The 17,133-nt window shown below is 31.4% G+C and overlaps 1 protein-coding gene across 1 annotated transcript in view; it reads right to left on the bottom strand.

The window, feature by feature from the left end:
- Positions 1–17,133, bottom strand: part of LOC143047250 (testis-expressed protein 11-like) — a 58,001-nt gene that overhangs the window by 36,072 nt on the left and 4,796 nt on the right. The window contains exons 2-9 of the mRNA XM_076220265.1: positions 10,334–10,473; positions 9,408–9,492; positions 8,367–8,446; positions 5,638–5,668; positions 4,684–4,733; positions 2,978–3,106; positions 2,570–2,650; positions 1,171–1,308 (exon numbers count right to left, since the gene is read on the bottom strand). Coding sequence (XP_076076380.1) covers positions 1,171–1,308; positions 2,570–2,650; positions 2,978–3,106; positions 4,684–4,733; positions 5,638–5,668; positions 8,367–8,446; positions 9,408–9,492; positions 10,334–10,473 — 734 coding nt within the window. The remainder of the gene's footprint in view (positions 1–1,170; positions 1,309–2,569; positions 2,651–2,977; positions 3,107–4,683; positions 4,734–5,637; positions 5,669–8,366; positions 8,447–9,407; positions 9,493–10,333; positions 10,474–17,133) is intronic.

Raw genomic sequence — 17,133 nt, 5'->3', positions numbered from 1 at the left:
CAAAATATTGCAAACACAAGTTATCTTTCTATGTTGAGTTTTCGGATGAAAGTGTATACATAGAGCTTCCATTTTCATTTGATGAAAATCGTGTCAAAATCAGATAAAATTATGGAATTTACAAAATTTGACAGAGAACATTTTTTTTGTAGGAATAAGGAAGATTTGAAGCCAGACTAGTATACTTTTTTTTATTAAATAAACAACATTTTTAAGTACTTAAACACTTTGAAAAGATATCGTTCAGTGTATGGAATCTCGTAAAATCTCATTAAATTTTTCCGCCTTTTGCTGTTTTGGGTTAAAAAATTACAATTTGGGCCAAAAAGTCGAATTTTGAAATTTTCATTCAAATAAGCAAAAAATTATCAAATTTTTATTTTCTATGAAGAAAAGTTTTATCAAAACATAAACAAAAACTGTACATGATGTTAGTGAATAAAATAAAGACAAAAACTACAGACAAGTTTTTATTGATACTCCTACTTGAGTCATATAGTAGCCAGGGAAACCATCGTCTCAGAGTAGCTTCTGTCACGGTAGCTATCAGTGAAAGGGTTAAAGGAGGATTTTGGCGCATTTTAAATCTTAAAGTAAATAGAATTATTTAATTGTTTAATGCAGGTTTGGGATTTATACATTGAGGAGCATTTTGAGATTAATTTGTTTAAAAAAAGTATTGTTCAATGATAAATGCACTTATCATTGTTTATTTATTTCTTGATTTTTTACGTACAAAATATTAATTAAGGCTTTCTCTTCTTTCCTCAAAAGTTATACTGCCAAGTTGACAAGATTATAAGCAGATTAGTGATATTTTCATCAAAGTGACCAACTGTAAATTGGCAGCTGTTGTACAAACTTTAACAGTAAATTAAGTTCAAAGAAAATGTCAAATGCTTAAGCATTTTAGGAGAAAGTTTGGGCTCAAAATTCACATGAAACTAGAATAAGCAAGCATTTAACTATTGTTAATTAATTTCAATGTTTTTGCTATTACCAAAATTGCAGCAGAAAAGGATTTGCAAAATTTAAACTCAACATTTTTTAAAAGTTTGAAAGCATTATCTGTATGATGCATTTCAAGATGTTGTCCATTGTACAAAAGTTGCAATCATAAATGCATGCAAAAATTTCTGAATATAGTATACTTAGTTCTCAAATACAAACTTGGTTCTTAGGTCCTATAAGTGATCTTCCTTTACCAAGTTCAAAACTCTCTCTCAACCAAGTGGTACATTCTTCATACTTTTTCTTCTGATATGTATCAACTCCAAAGTTGTAGCACATCATGGCTAAAAAGGCTCCCTGGAAATATAAATATATTGAAGAAGTACCAATTTTTTGTTATCTAGAAAAACATGAAAAGTAGTTGTTTGTTGAAGTGGTTCATAAGTATTTTTCGTTTCTTGTTTTTTTTTTTTAAAGATTAGATCATTGGTTTTCCGGTCTTAAACTAGTAATTTTTTGGGGCCCTTTATAGTTTGCTGTTCGGTGTGAGCCAAGGCTCTGTGTTGAAGACTGTACCTTACTTTTATAAATTGTGACTTGGACGTAGAGAGTTGTCTCAATGACACACATCTTCCTATATCTATCTAAGTGTTTACTGGAATGTATAAAATTCTCTAAGAACTATCATTCATTCATTACACCCTACAAAGATAATATTTTTTAAAACAGGAAATCATCATTGCAGGAACAGTATGGCATTTCTATGCTTAATTAAACTTAGCTTAAGCTTGGTGCCATATATCTAGAAGCTATGAGTTGTAGTTGCAAAGTGGCAGTGTTAAACCAGTTTTCAACCCTTCTAAGGAGTTTTAGTTTGTATAGTAGAAGGAAACCAGTCTTAAGTCAGGAGCCTGTAATTCAGTGGTTAACATTTGTTACTGTGTTAAATATCTGTTTTTTTTTCCCGATAAATTAATTAGGCTGTTAGGCTGTGAATTGTTTTACATTTGCCATTTAAAGCAGACTATGCAGTATGGGCTTTGATAATTGTTGAAGGCTGTACAGTGACCTATAGTTGTTAATTTCTGTGTGATTTGGTCTCTTAATTGTGAATAGTTGTCTAATTGGCAATTCAATCATACTTATCTTTTTAATAATTATCAACTAAAGGAAATTTTACTGAATTGCTCTAGGAAATACAATCAACTTATCAATGTTAGTAGTGTAATGTAACATGTTTCTTGTTTTTTTTATTTTATATAGATTAGACCATTGGTTTTCCCGTTTGAATGGTTTTACACTAGTAATTTTGGGGCCCTTTATAGCTTGTTATTCGGTGTGAGCCAAGGCTCCGTGTTGAAGGCCGTACTTTGACCTATAATGGTTTACTTTTTTAAAATTGTTATTTGGATGGAGAGTTGTCTCATTGGCACTCACACCACATCTTCCTATATCTAGTAGTGTAATGAGTGAAATATTCTTTCGAATTCCATAAAAATCATTCTTTATCTTCGGCAAAAAAAGTCACAGAAGGCCTTTTTATCTGTAAAATACAGACAATCATGAACATGTACATAAATAATAAATACAAATTTAACATCTCAATATAATAACATACCTCTTTAGGAAAATTCACTAGCATTTCTTTAGCCAGAAATGTCATCTCTAATGCTTCCTGATATCTGTACTGAGCTGTATACTACAGAGAGAGAAGGAAAGCTGCTTGTATAAACACATTTGCTAAAAAGTTTTCCAACTAGTTAATGATATTGCAAATGAAACCACTGATTTTAAAAAAATAGGTTCAATAGGTTCAATATGGTAATTATTTGGGCAAGATATGAGCACTGAATATTCAATAGTTGCATGAAGATCAACAAAAGGTGCTCAGAGTGACAGTTTACTGGATAATTTAAACAATTTTAAGTTACAAGTGTCCATGGCAACAATTAATAATGCCATTTATATATTTTGTGAAATTTATTAATTAAGATTACAAGTACAAAGAAATTTCTGAATTACCTACCGATTCTGCTCTGTAACAGATGATTCTGAACATATCTTGCTCTGCTTCAATTCTCTGTCTCTGTAATACCTCAGTGGGACCATTAGCATTTATTTTCTGCACAATCATTCTTCTTAAAAACTTAACAGACTACAAAATAGCAACATTGTTTTATAAAGTTGCACAATCAGATCATGTTCATATAAGATAAAGATTAAAATGAAAACATTGTTGTAAATTTTGATACCTTGTCAATATCTAAACTTCTAAAGGAAGAGACTGATCTCATTGAGCCGCATCTCCTCTGAAACCATACAAATTCGGTTATATTTGTGAAATGACATCTAAATGTTGTCTTTTGTACTGCCTAAATTTGTCTTTGAAACAATTTATTTCCACAGAAATTGCCAATTTTTGAGAATATATCCAAATGTGTAGGCTGATGTTGAATTGTCTAATATCTGATTTTCGTGATTGCCCAGTTGACTTACTGCCTGCAAAATCTTAAATACTAAAAATAATAATGTCACGAACTTCATCATTATACAGGGATTAATACTACTAAATTCAATCTTTGTCACACTAATTTTTTGGTTGTAGTACTTAAGAAAACCAGGACAGGTTCAAACAATGATTTTGATAGAGAAAACTATGTACCTTATACTCAACACAACTTTATCAGATGAGAATATAAATACTAAAAATCCAGGCTAAAAATAACATGAATAAGGCGTAGGTACTTTTTTGATCAGGGATCTGTGATGTTGCAGGTATTTTCTACTACATGTATATATAAAAGCATATTGAATCTATATATAGTACTGCATTGCATTACATTGTTCCCTACCAGTTAAAAATTCATTGTATTGAGACAAAATTCTAACTTGATCTATAACTTGTCATAGTATAAACTATTAAACAAATATAAAGTCAATATCTCAATCATGATGAAAAAAGTGTAGAAAACTGAAATTTCTGAGGGAATTTTCCAAAGACCATTACTCTGTACAAAATCATCAGACCAATACAAAATTCAAAATTAACTGTAACCTGTCATAAAAAAAACTGTTCACCGATCATCAATGTCTCCAAGAATGACAAAAAAGTGTTGGAAAACTGATTATTTTAAAAAAAAATTCGTGTTTGACAACTTAAAACTGACAAATGCTTAATTCAAGGCTTTCATAAATGATTTTTATTACTAAATGAAAACAATAAAAAAAATGCAAATTTCAATAAGAACAATGCTAAAAGTTTTGTTAAAAATCAACATTTATAATTGAATTAGTGTTTATATTGAACAGATTGCATTATATTATTGATATTGTATGTTGTGTCACAACTATAAATATGTAGTTTTATGACAATAAAGATTTGAATTGAATTGAAAATAAATTCAACAATCACATGAATTAATCTTAGTTATAATATGTAATATTTTTGTCTATTTTGAAGATATTTTTTTTACTCAGGTAAATAGGTACACAAGAGTTGTCACATGTACAACTCGTAACAGATAAAACACACTCATTTGGGTTTATTAATGTAAATGTGCATTGTATGCTGGTTTCTGCTGTTGTAAACTGAACATGTTATAACAAAAATTCAGTGAATATATTTCTTTATTTTATTAGAGGGAAGCCTTTCAAATGCAAATTGTGTGCAGACAAAGCTTTAACATGATAATATAACTAACAAAGTAAATATAGTCAATCCAAATATTATACCTGATCTGCTATCTGCAATGTAATATCAGCTAACTTAGTATTACCAGCGTCTACAATGAAAAACAATAGAATTCTAATTCACCAACATTCAATATGTGAGGGTTATTCAATCTAAACATATAATAGCACAGCATTTGTATATCCAAAATAAAAAAAATTAAAAGTCAAACCTTGATTTTAAATAAAAATGGCATGTTAGTCATGTAAAAGTCAGGTTTAGCTAGCTATAAAACCAGGTTTAATCCACCATTTTCTACATGAGGAAATGCCTGAACCAATTCAGGAATATGCGTTATTTTCCATTCATTTGGTGTGCTTTATATTATAATTAGATTCCTGCACCTGGCAAAAGTTGTGTCATTTTCTTAACAGGTGTAACAACATTTTGTGTTTTGAATATCTGAGCATATATTACATCGATAAATTTCTGGAAATATTAAAATGGATAGGATGTATAGAATGTTAGGATCAATACACTATATTTTGTGCATAAAAAAAGGTAGTGATACTCAGCCCTGGCAGATTTAGATATCAAGTCAGTAACATAGGGTTTTCAGTGCATTTCATGCAATCTTAACCCAAAAATCAAAAACATATTTTAAACAAGAAACAATATTTCCAAATATAAATACCTAATGTATTATCATAAGAAGGGTTGTATCCAAGTGACAAATCCCACTATGTCCGATGAAACTCCAAGTCGGAATTCTAAAAGTGCTTCTATAGATAGTTACTCCATTTTCAAAGTGCATTCCCTTTGATACCATTAATATTGTAATGACACATTCTTTACCATTTTGAAATTTTTCTATTTTAACAAGTATGTCATATTTTCAAGACCATAAGTTACTTTTTGTTGGGATTTAATATTTCCTTCTTTCATTAGTCATATCTGTTTTTTTCTATTTTAATAGCTGCTGTTATAATTTTTAAGCTGCATATAATAAAACCTACCAAGCCATCCTCTTGCTGTTTTGATACCCATCTGAAAATTATATAAAAAAAGTGTCATTAAATATTTTAATATTTAAAGAAAGACTGTAATAATTTTTCAGTCTATGAAGAAATAACATCAAAAATGTGGTGCACACTGAATAACCCGCGTAGTTTGTTATTGCGAATTGACAGAGAAAATATTACAGTCTGACATTTCTTATAATTTAATTCTAAATTTCATTTTAAACAAGAGTAAACCATGAAAAAACGTTGATGACGTCAGGGCCCAGGGGTTTATCTGGGTATTTTGGGGAAAAGGACCCTGGCCAGTTTTGGGAATTTTTTAGCGCAGTTTTCAATGAAATTGGGAAAAACAACCAATATACCAGATGTTAGTTTTTGTGTGTTTAGATCATTAAATTTGTTTTTAAATATAACAACATGGCATTAAAGTTTATTTGAGTATTAAAATAATGAGTTCTAACTTTTTAAAGGATTGTTATTTTTTTTTATTTTGACATGAAAATTTGTGAACTAAAATATTTTGAGTTCTGTATAAAATATATCCTGTTTCTATTTTCTTTTATATATACATGTATCTTTTACTTTTCAATTTTAGTGTCGCTATGATAGCTATCACATGTTTGGTTCTTTTCATTTTTTATTAACTGTATTTGATTGACAAACCCGGAATTATATACTTGTCCGTTTCCGGATTTGATCTGGTTTTAGTATTTTCCCACACTTCCTGTTTATTTATGGCAGCCATTGTTTGTCAAATGTTGTTTGTTATTCAATATGTTTCAACTTGGATTTACACATTACTTGTTGACGATTTTTGACATAAAATAAACATCTCTGCCATGAATAATAAAGATGAAAATAAATTTTGTGATCATTTGGGAATTTTACTCCCAAAATTTGGGGAAAATGTAGGGTTTTTGTCGTTGGGAATGGGTCCGAAAACCGGACCCTGTGGAATGCTAGAAAAATCCATGGGGCCACAGGGTCACATGACAAAATTATGTCTATGAGCTGATAAACATAACAATGTCAGCCAATCAGAAGAAGCGTTACATCCAAAATTAAATTATAATGTATAAACAACTATTAAATGAAAAGTATCATAAAATTGAGAATGGAAATGGGGAATGTGCCAAAGAGACAACAACCCGACCATAGAAAAAAACAACAGCAGAAGGTCACCAACAGGTCTTCAATGTAGCGAGAAATTCCCGCACCCGAAGGCATCCTTCAGCTGGCCCCTAAACAAATATATATTAGTTCAGTGATAATGAACGCCATACTAATTTCCAAATTGTACACAAGAAACTAAAATTAAAATAATACAAGACTAACAAAGGCCAGAGGCTCCTGACTTGAGACAGGCGCAAAAAGGGTTAAACATGTTTGTGAGATCTCAACCCTCCCCCTATACCTCTAGCCAATGTAGAAAAGTAAACGTAAAATGTTTCGTGCTATAAAAATGTGTCTGAGGACATGAAACAGACAGTGTGTGTTGTGGTTTATAGCATTGTGTTTGAAACTAGGCAGATTGAGGATCTTGTTTGCTTAATATCTCATTTGCCATTAAAAAAAAAACATAATAAGGCCTAAATTAAAATATTGTTTGTTTGCCCTTTTCAGACCCTATGTTTTGAAACAGGGTAGGTAGGTAGGTAAAATATTTTTTTTTTTTCCCCAAAAAAATAACTTGGCTCGGTATATTATTTGTCATGGGTAGGCAGGTAGGTAAAATATTTTATTTTATAGATACAAAATCTGCATAATGTCATTTTTTTGTCCGTTTGTTTTTGCAAATAAGTTTTCCGCTGGGAAAAAAAAATATATAAGAGATAACTTTGTACTGGTAAGATAATGTCCGGGCAGATATAAATTACTAGTAGAAAAAGTCCCTAGAGTGTTACAAATTTCGTGTGTGCCTTTTTTTCCAATAAAAATGCTATAAGACTTAAAACTCAATTGTCACGTATTTTGCATCACATTTATAAATGATCTGTATGGAAAACTTGGCGATTTTACTGCCAGATATTCTCCACTTTACAGGGTTTTGTCACTTTTGGTTCATGTCAGATATAAATAATTTAGCGGCATCGTTAACATAATCATTCTGATATGCGGATCACAAAAGGCCATCCCTACATAGAATACAACGTCCGTTTACAAATTAGTTTGTACACACGTAAATACTTTTGTATCAAACGAACTTTTTTGTAAATGAACCCTGCTCTTTAAGTTTAAAGGTACAGAGTAACGTACTTCATATCATGATTTCAGAAAGCGTTCAACATCGATTTCAAACAAATGCTTTGAAACTTCAAATGCAAGTGTTCATGTCAAACGCTCAGGTGATACCAAACGGACTGGACCTTATACGTAAAGATAAAACCCGAGGATTCCGGTAAAAAAGTTTTGAGCGAGAAATACAAATATAAGATTTTTGGTAGGAACGAAAAAATAAAATAAAATAAAATCTTGCTGGTAAATACAAATAAAAGATTTTCAGGCGGAACGAATTGATAGGGTCGGTCGGTAAAGGGCAAACAAACAATATTTTAATTTAAGCCTAAAATATCCTAGCCATTTTTTTTAAATAAAACTAAAAGCAGATAACCTGATAACCAGTACCAGTACCTTTTCTATTTTATATCAAGGAAATATATATATATCTTAATTTCATGTGAATCTCTATAATTTTTCATAAAAAATGAATCTACATGTTATACCATAATTTTTTTCTTTACAATGGTCTCATCTGCATCTTCACCAATATAAGAATCAACCAGCAGCAAGGATATATATCTTACTGTAATAAAAATGTAGACAGTCAGTACTTGATAGATATTATTAACAATGGTAGAAAGGAACATTAAGTAACATTAAAAATAAATTGGTATTAGTTCCTGTGCACCTTTCTTATATAAGTTATCAGGTTCATCAAAAACCAAGAGTTTGAAAATTAAGGAATCTAAGCTCCATAATTAAACATTCAACACATTCTACCATACTTTTGTTGATACTGATTTATTATTTGCTAAGTTGTAGTGACTAACATGTTTGTCCTGTAACTAATTTTTGGGAGCGTTTAATTTTTTCCACGTTTTCCCAGTAGTGAAATGACACAAATAAACTGCTTTTGAACATGTAAAAGTGGGAAATTTCCTTACATATCTACATCTAACAAATTTGAAAATTGTAAAATTAAATTGTTGTGAAATAGGTTAGTAAGGCCAGAGGCTAAACACAAAATAAATATCCACATAAAATAAAATGGTTTATAGTAATTGATTTAAAAACTTCAATTTAAATACATCTTCTACAAAAACAATGTTTCAGTTCAAATAAAAAGTTAGAAAATTTTGCCTAATAATCCTGTTACCCTTCATCCCTTAGGGTCGACATCAAAAGTTCAATGTAGGATAAAAAACTTAATTCACAGTTTTTTCACTGACCCCCCCCCCCCCCCCCCCCTCTTAACTTAGTTTGGGAAAAATTGATTGACCAATAGGGATATATGTAAAATCGATATTGGATTAACAAAACTTGCAGCAATGTTGACCCCCCCCCCCCAAAAAAAAAACAAACAACAACATCTGATTTAAGTTTTTTATCCTGCATCCATCTTTTGATGTCGTCCCTTATGGACAGTAACTATCCCTTTTTCAGTTTGTCAGTGGCAACACATTCTTTACTAAGCCTAGACAATAAATTCTACTAAAATTATACCCATAGCAACAGATATCAACCATGATAGATTTCAACCTTACATTTTGCATTAGATAGGCCTGACAGTGTTCCTTTTGTTTTTAAACCAACTGCAAAGTTCCATAAATTGACAGCAGCATTTTCTAACTGAAAAAATAAAATAAAACCTGTAGTTTCCATGTTAGACCAGTATCTGTTTAAATATAAAGAATGTCAAAAAAAATTAGGATTTATTTATAGAAAAAAACTAGTAAAATACATTTAGCCAAAATAATTTCTTAAATGCACAAATGTATGATTGCTTATTTGAATACTTCTATTCCAAAAGACTTAGACAAGTGTTGAAGACTACTTTGACCTATAATTGTTAACTTTTTATACATTGTGACAAGATGGAATATTGTCTCGTTAGCACTCATACCACATTTTTATAAAGATGTAAACAACTACAGGTCACCATATAGTTTTTGTAAATGAACCAATCCCTAACCTTATAGTCTGGTAACAAAGTGTAAAAAATTTCAGAAAAATAAAACTAACTGCCCAGTCAGTGCATAATCATGATAATGCACCCATGTTTGACATATAATCTAAAGTTTAAAGTTCCATATCTGTAGAATAAAATTTTTAAAAAATATTATACTGAATCCATATTGTCAATTGTCATGATTGTATTTGTCATGAACATAAATATTGCATCAAGCTATGAAGTGTAAATTTACCAAAATTAAACATGCATTGTAAATATAATAAAATAGCCTGATTTTAAGGGCAAAAAGACCAGCCATGAATTTACAAGTATTTTGGCACAACATAATTTAAACAAAGGTTTGCAGCTATGGTATTATTCCCATTTATAAGCACCAAAATCTCAAGTTATCACAGGGAAACTATTTCTTACATAGGGACAATTAAAGTGACTCCAGGAATTTTTTTTCTGGGTTAATAAAAACCATCAATAACTGCAGCATTTAAAGTGGTCACTAACCATTGAATCGGCTTTCATGGATTTAAGTACGGCTGAATCCACATCATGAATTTTTTCAGCAATACCAATAGCTGTCTCAGCATAGTTATGAAACTGGCTATTCTCACTGCATTCATCTCTACAAATTTCCTTCAAAAGAGCTAAAAAAAAAATATAATAATAATATCATTTAACTACACATTTAGCTGTGAAGAATTTTTAACTATTTTACATGTTTTATGTTCTTATAAGAACAAGTAATGACCTGTAAAATTGTCAGCAAACTTTGTTTTTGGTATTTTGAAAAGCTTTTTTTAGACTGCTGAATTAAATTATATAGCAATTTTCAGTTGTTTTTTAAAGTTAAAATGCTTAATCTAAGGTCAATCCTGTACACATCGTACAATAAAAAATGAGTTCATCTTATAGAGACTACATGTAAGTGACGTAGGAAAAGTACTGGAAAGTGTAAGAATCGAAAGTCATCTATGCCAGGGTCTTAAAGACTATTATTACTGAATGTCAATCAGTTAGAGTTATACCTTTCCTGAAACCATAGACATTTATCTATCAAGTGGTCCAAAAAAATTCATATGCATTTCTGCTCGTTTTTCCATAAAATTGAATTGAAAATTTGAGTGATAAATCTTTGTTGAAAAACACTACAATAATTTCTAGACCTATGGGCTGTATAGTTCAGACATCTACAATAACTTTTTTTTTCAACTTGTCCTGTAGGACACTTAGTAAATACCAAAATTTACTTGTCCGAATGAAATTGTTACTTGTCCAAAAAATTTCTATTAAAAATAACCTTTTTACATTTTTAGTTGATTAAAGGAATAAAATGAATTTAAACAATAGGCAGGATTTGATGTATTTCTTTTGATTTGAAATACTTTTAAAAAATATGAGTCAAGTACAACTGAATCTAGTCATGACATCACAGGACTTAGGTTTTAGTTTTTCATCAATGCCAGTCTCATCAGACTTTAAACATGAGGCACCATCTGATAGGCCTGTACACTCATTGGATTAGTATCCTGGTTTTTTTTTTAATTTGAAAAAAGTTTATTGAAATGCAATCAATAAAAAGAAGATAAAGTTTGATTGCCAATGAGACAACTCTCTGCAAGAGACCAAATTACACAGAGATTAACAACTATAGGTCACCATATTGTCAGTATTGTTTTTTATACGACCGCAAAATTTGAAAAATTTTTCGTCGTATATTGCTATCACGTTGGCGTCGGCGTCGTCGTCGTCGTCCGGCGTCCGAATACTTTTAGTTTTCGCACTCTAACTTTAGTAAAAGTGAATGGAAATCTATGAAATTTTAACACAAGGTTTATGACCACAAAAGGAAGGTTGGTATTGATTTTGGGAGTTTTGGTCCCAACATTTTAGGAATTAGGGGCCAAAAAGGGCCCAAATAAGCATTTTCTTGGTTTTAGCACTATAACTTTAGTTTAAGTTAATAGAAATCTATGAAATTTTGACACAAGGTTTATGACCACAAAAGAACGGTTGGGATTGATTTTGGGAGTTTAGGTTTCAACAGTTTAGGAATTAGGGGCCAAAAAAGGGCCCAAATAAGCATTATTCTTGGTTTTCGCACAATAACTTTAGTTTAAGTAAATAGAAATCAATGAAATTTAAACACAATGTTTATGACCACAAAAGGAAGGTTGGTATTGATTTTGGGAGTTTAGGTCCCAACAGTTTAGGAATTAGGGGCCAAAAAGGGACCCAAATAAGCATTTTTCTTGGTTTTCGCACCATAACGTTAGTATAAGTAAATAGAAATCTATGAAATTTAAACACAAGGTTTATGACCATAAAAGGAAGGTTGGTATTGATTTTGGGAGTTTTGGTCCCAACAGAATAAGGGGCCCAAAGGGTCCAAAATTAAACTTTGTTTGATTTCATCAAAATTGAATAATTGGGGTTCTTTGATATGCCGAATCTAACTGTCATGACTGTGTATGTAGATTCTTAACTTTTGGTCCCGTTTTCAAATTGGTCTACATTAAGGTCCAAAGGGTCCAAAATTAAACTTAGTTTGATTTTGACAAAAAATGAATCAGTTAGGTTCTTTGATATGCTGAATCTAAAAATGTACTTAGATTCTTGATTATTGGCCCAGATTTCAAGTTGGTCCAAATCGGGGTCCAAAATTAAACTTTGTTTGATTTCATAAAAAATTGAATAAATGGGGTTCTTTGATATACCAAATCTAACTGTGTATGTAGATTCTTCATTTTTGGTCCTGTTTTCAAATTGGTCTACACTAAAGTCCAAAGGGTCCAAAATTAAACTTAGTCTGATTTCAACAAAAATTGAAATCTTGGGGTTCTTTGATATGCTGAATCCAAAAATGTACTTAGATTTTTTATTATGGGCCCAGTTTTCAAGTTGGTCCAAATCAGGATCTAAAATTATTATATTAAGTATTGTGCAATAGCAAGTCTTTTCAATTGCACAGTATTGCGCAATGGCAAGAAATATCTAATTGCACAATATTGTGAAATAGCAAATTTTTTTTTAATTAGAGTTATCTTTCTTTGTCCAGAATAGTAAGCAAGAAATATCTAATTGCAAAATATTGTGCAATAGCAAGATTTTTTTTTAATTGGAGTTATCTTTCTTTGTCCAGAATCAACTTAAATCTTTGTTATATACAATATACAATGTATATTCACTTTTTACTACCAACTGATAAATTATAATAAATAACATTCAGTGATAACAAGCAGTTTTTTTTACATCTTAATATTTTATGATGTATTTAAATGAGTAGTTATTGTTGCAAACTCCATTAGAAATTTTAATTGAGATTAGTTTTGGAATAAGGGAAAGGGGGATGTGATTAAAAAAATTGGGTTCAATTTTTCTCATTTGAAATTTCATAAATAAAAAAGAAAATTTCTTCAAACATTTTTATGCCCCACCTACGATAGTAGAGGGGCATTATGTTTTCTGGTCTGTGCGTCCGTCCGTCCATCCGTCTGTTCGTTCGTTCGTCCGTCCGTTCGTCCGTCCGTCTGTCCCGCTTCAGGTTAAAGTTTTTGGTCAAGGTAGTTTTTGATGAAGTTTAAGTCCAATCGACTTCAAACTTAGTACACATGTCCCCTATGATATGATCTTTCTAATTTTAATGCCAAATTAGAGTTTTTACCCCAATTTCACGGTCCACTGAACATGAAAAATGATAGTGCGAGTGGGGCATTCGTGTACTGAGGACACATTCTTGTTTTGAGAGGATTAATATTCAACAGCATAGTGAATTGCTCTAAGAGAAAACAAAAATTTTAAGTTCATTAGAACACATTCATTCTGTGTCAGAAACCTATGCTGTGTCAACTATTTAATCACAATCCAAAATTAGAGCTGAATCCAGCTTGAATGTTGTGTCCATACTTGCCCCAACCGTTCAGGGTTCAACCTCTGCGGTCGTATAAAGCTACGCCCTGCGGAGCATCTGGTTCTACTTCTGATCAAATATGATTTTGTGAATTTTATGGTAAATAAAAAAAAAATTGTGTGAAAAAATTACCAGTATGGTATTTGTTATAAGGAACGGAATAAGGTAGCAAAATGAGGTACTGATTTGTCATGGTCCCGAAATGTCTCTAGCCTCGCCAAACTGTCAATCATGTCTACTAAATATGTCTCCTACGGAGCAAAACTGTCTATTAAACTTGGAGCTAAACCTGTCGAGGTGACAAACTGTCCTGTAAAGTTACCTTATCTACAAGGCACATCATTGATTAGAATCAGTAAGACTGGTTTCCCAGAATAGAATATACCTTTTACCTGTTAAAAAGTACCTGACAAAGAACCAGTTTAAAAAATAACGATTGCAAGTAAACATGTTGAAGAAAAAGGTTTTGCATTTGAATAAACAGAATGCAGAAACATGTCAAATAAATATTTGTTTTTTGTTTATAATTACTTTGTTCATCAAAGTTGGATTAAATTTATTTTCTGCTGAATAATTGTACTTGTCCTGACGGACAAGCTTGATACAGCTTTTACTTGTCCGACCTTTTTTCCCTCTGGTACCGGACAATCAAACAACCGTTATTGTCGAGGCCTGCAGATAGGAAAATACTGATTGTCAATGAGAAAATGGCCTATAAAACATGATAAAACAATCTAAATATTCATATAAACCTATTTGGAAGTCTACAATATTCTTTGACTAACTAACAATCTGTTTTATTGTACAAAAACTTTCATATTTAAAAAATCCACCATGGCCATAATTTGAAATTAAACTTCTGTGTATTGCTACCTTTACTTTATACTTATGTTTTGTGTACTATTGTCTGTCTGTTTGTCCTTCAGTTTTTTTGTGTTTTTTTTTAGACATGACGCTGTCATTTTATTTTCGACTTGTGAGTTTGAATGTCCCTTTGGTATCTTTCTCCTGTCATTTAATGTTTAAAGACAGTAAATTGAGGGCATTTATACACTCCTAATATAAGTATTGTAACGTTTGTGGGTCATCGTAAATTCCTTTTTTCTATTTTTAGATACTATATATAACTATAGTTGTCCGGTCACTTTTTCGCGGGGATCATTTATCTCGTGCTTGAACTCAATGTCCAGACTTGGATATTTAAACCTCGTCAGGGCAGTATTTCTTTAGATTGGAGAAAACTTTCGTACTGGTAAGTTGTACTTTAAATTTCATTTTATTTTGTATTTCGATGTTTGACTTAAATATTTATTTCTTTACATTTGATATATTTCTTTTCAGTTTCGTAGTCGAACAGTTCTAAAATATTAAATTACGTTTCCGTTCCAGAATAAATAGAGGGAATAGTACACTAGCTAGATATTTTATGATTTCGGGTTTATAAAGAGATGGAGTTCATTTTGATAGCGATATTTAGACATGGTTTATCCGAGGGGTATTTTGAAGTAACGGTCGTTAATCTACGGAATTGTTCCTGCCTTACTCTGAAATAGAATTTTGTATTATCGCATGTTTTGGTTTTGGATCTTGAACTGGTCAATGATATTGAAAAACGTTTTCAAACATTGCTCTGGTTGGATTGAAAATTAACGGGTATAGAGAAACGATGATTTTTTTACTGGATCGATTTTTGTTCCCTAGTCATAGAATAATGAGGTTGATGATCTAGTCTAACAAAGTCGGTGGGAAACAGTGGGTATATTTTTTATGTCTCGGAAGGTTGACGTCACAACTTGATTGATTGGATAATATTTTAGTTAAAGAGGACTAGTGTACAGCTCTGAATATTTAAGAAAACGGACACCTCAAAATTCTATTATATTATTTTATTCAATTAGATAGCACTAAGGCCAAACGCTTCTTTGAATTGGTAAACTTGTAATGGGTATTTTTCACCGCATCGTTTGTCCAAAAAGGTGAAGTTCGAAAATGTACTGAAATTCTTAATTGATAATTTCACATGGATATACCGCGATACTTATGTATTTATATTGTCTTTGTCTATTAAATATGAAACTGTTTTATGAATTTCGGTCATTTGTTAAATGAAATACAAAGAAAAGGGTTAGCATTGTGTTTAGATTTACCATCTCAATCATCTCTTGAAGCATTAGAAGTACTTAGTGGAACATTACCAATAGATTTAAGAAGAGAAGAAATGGCCATCAGAGAGTTAGGAAAAACTAGATATCATTGAGATGGGAGCCATCTCTGTGGGCCCCGCTGTCAATAACGTGGGGTAAATAAGTTGTATGGATAATCTGATATGAAGCATTATTTGAAGTTATTACATAGTCTCATCTTACTTTCATAGTATAATAGTGATATGACTGCATGATGTGAACTCATTGTTTACTACTCTAAGGTGACTTCTGGATATATGGATTGATGTTTGAACAATATGTTTAAAGGTGCTGCCCAATTGATATTTGTCACATATTTTTAGAATTATGCCTTCAATATATTATGACCCACCAAGTATAAAGTATGAAATATTAATGGTTCTCGAGAGGTAGAGCGGACACAGTTTGCTAAGAACAACGAACGGATGGACAGACCGACAGACTGATCTTAGACCTAGGATGCATACATTATGACACATTCTCTTGTGTTGGTTAATATATATGTTAAGTTGAAAATGTTTGTCAGGTATAAAGTATGAAATAATAACAGCTGTCCTCTCAAAATATAATGTGGATCAAATTTGTTAGCGATGGACAGACCAACAGACAGACAGACCTTTGACCTAGGAAGTGGTACATACATCATGACACACCCTCTGGTGTTGGTTAAAATGGATGTCAAGTATAATATTTGAAATCATAACGGTTCTCAAGATATAGAGCGGACACAATCTTCACCACAGAACACAGGGTTGTCAACTGAAACCAAAGTTTTTTTGACGTTGACCTTTGACCTAGGAAGTTGTACATACATCATGACACCCCCTCTGGTGGTGGTTAAAATGTATGACAAGTATATACTTTGAAATCATAACGATTATCTAGATATGGAGCGGACACGATCTTCACCACAGGACACAGGATTGTCAACTCGAAACCAAAGTTTTTGACCTTGACCTTTGACCTAGGAAGTTGTACATACATCATGACACACCCTCTGGTGGTTGTTAAAATGGATGTCAAGTATAAACTTTGAAATCATAATGGTTATCTAGATATGGAGCGGACACGATCTTCACCACAGGACACGGGGTTGTCAACTGAAACCAAAGTTTTTGACCTTGACCTTTGACCTAGGAAGTTGTACATATAACATGACACACCCTCTGGTGTTGGTTAATAATCATGTTAAGTATTAAGTATGAAATCATAAC

The sequence above is a fragment of the Mytilus galloprovincialis genome, chromosome 10 (genome assembly GCF_965363235.1).
Source record: "Mytilus galloprovincialis chromosome 10, xbMytGall1.hap1.1, whole genome shotgun sequence".
Lineage (NCBI taxonomy): Eukaryota > Metazoa > Mollusca > Bivalvia > Mytilida > Mytilidae > Mytilus > Mytilus galloprovincialis.
This window is presented reverse-complemented; position numbering and strand designations above follow the sequence as displayed.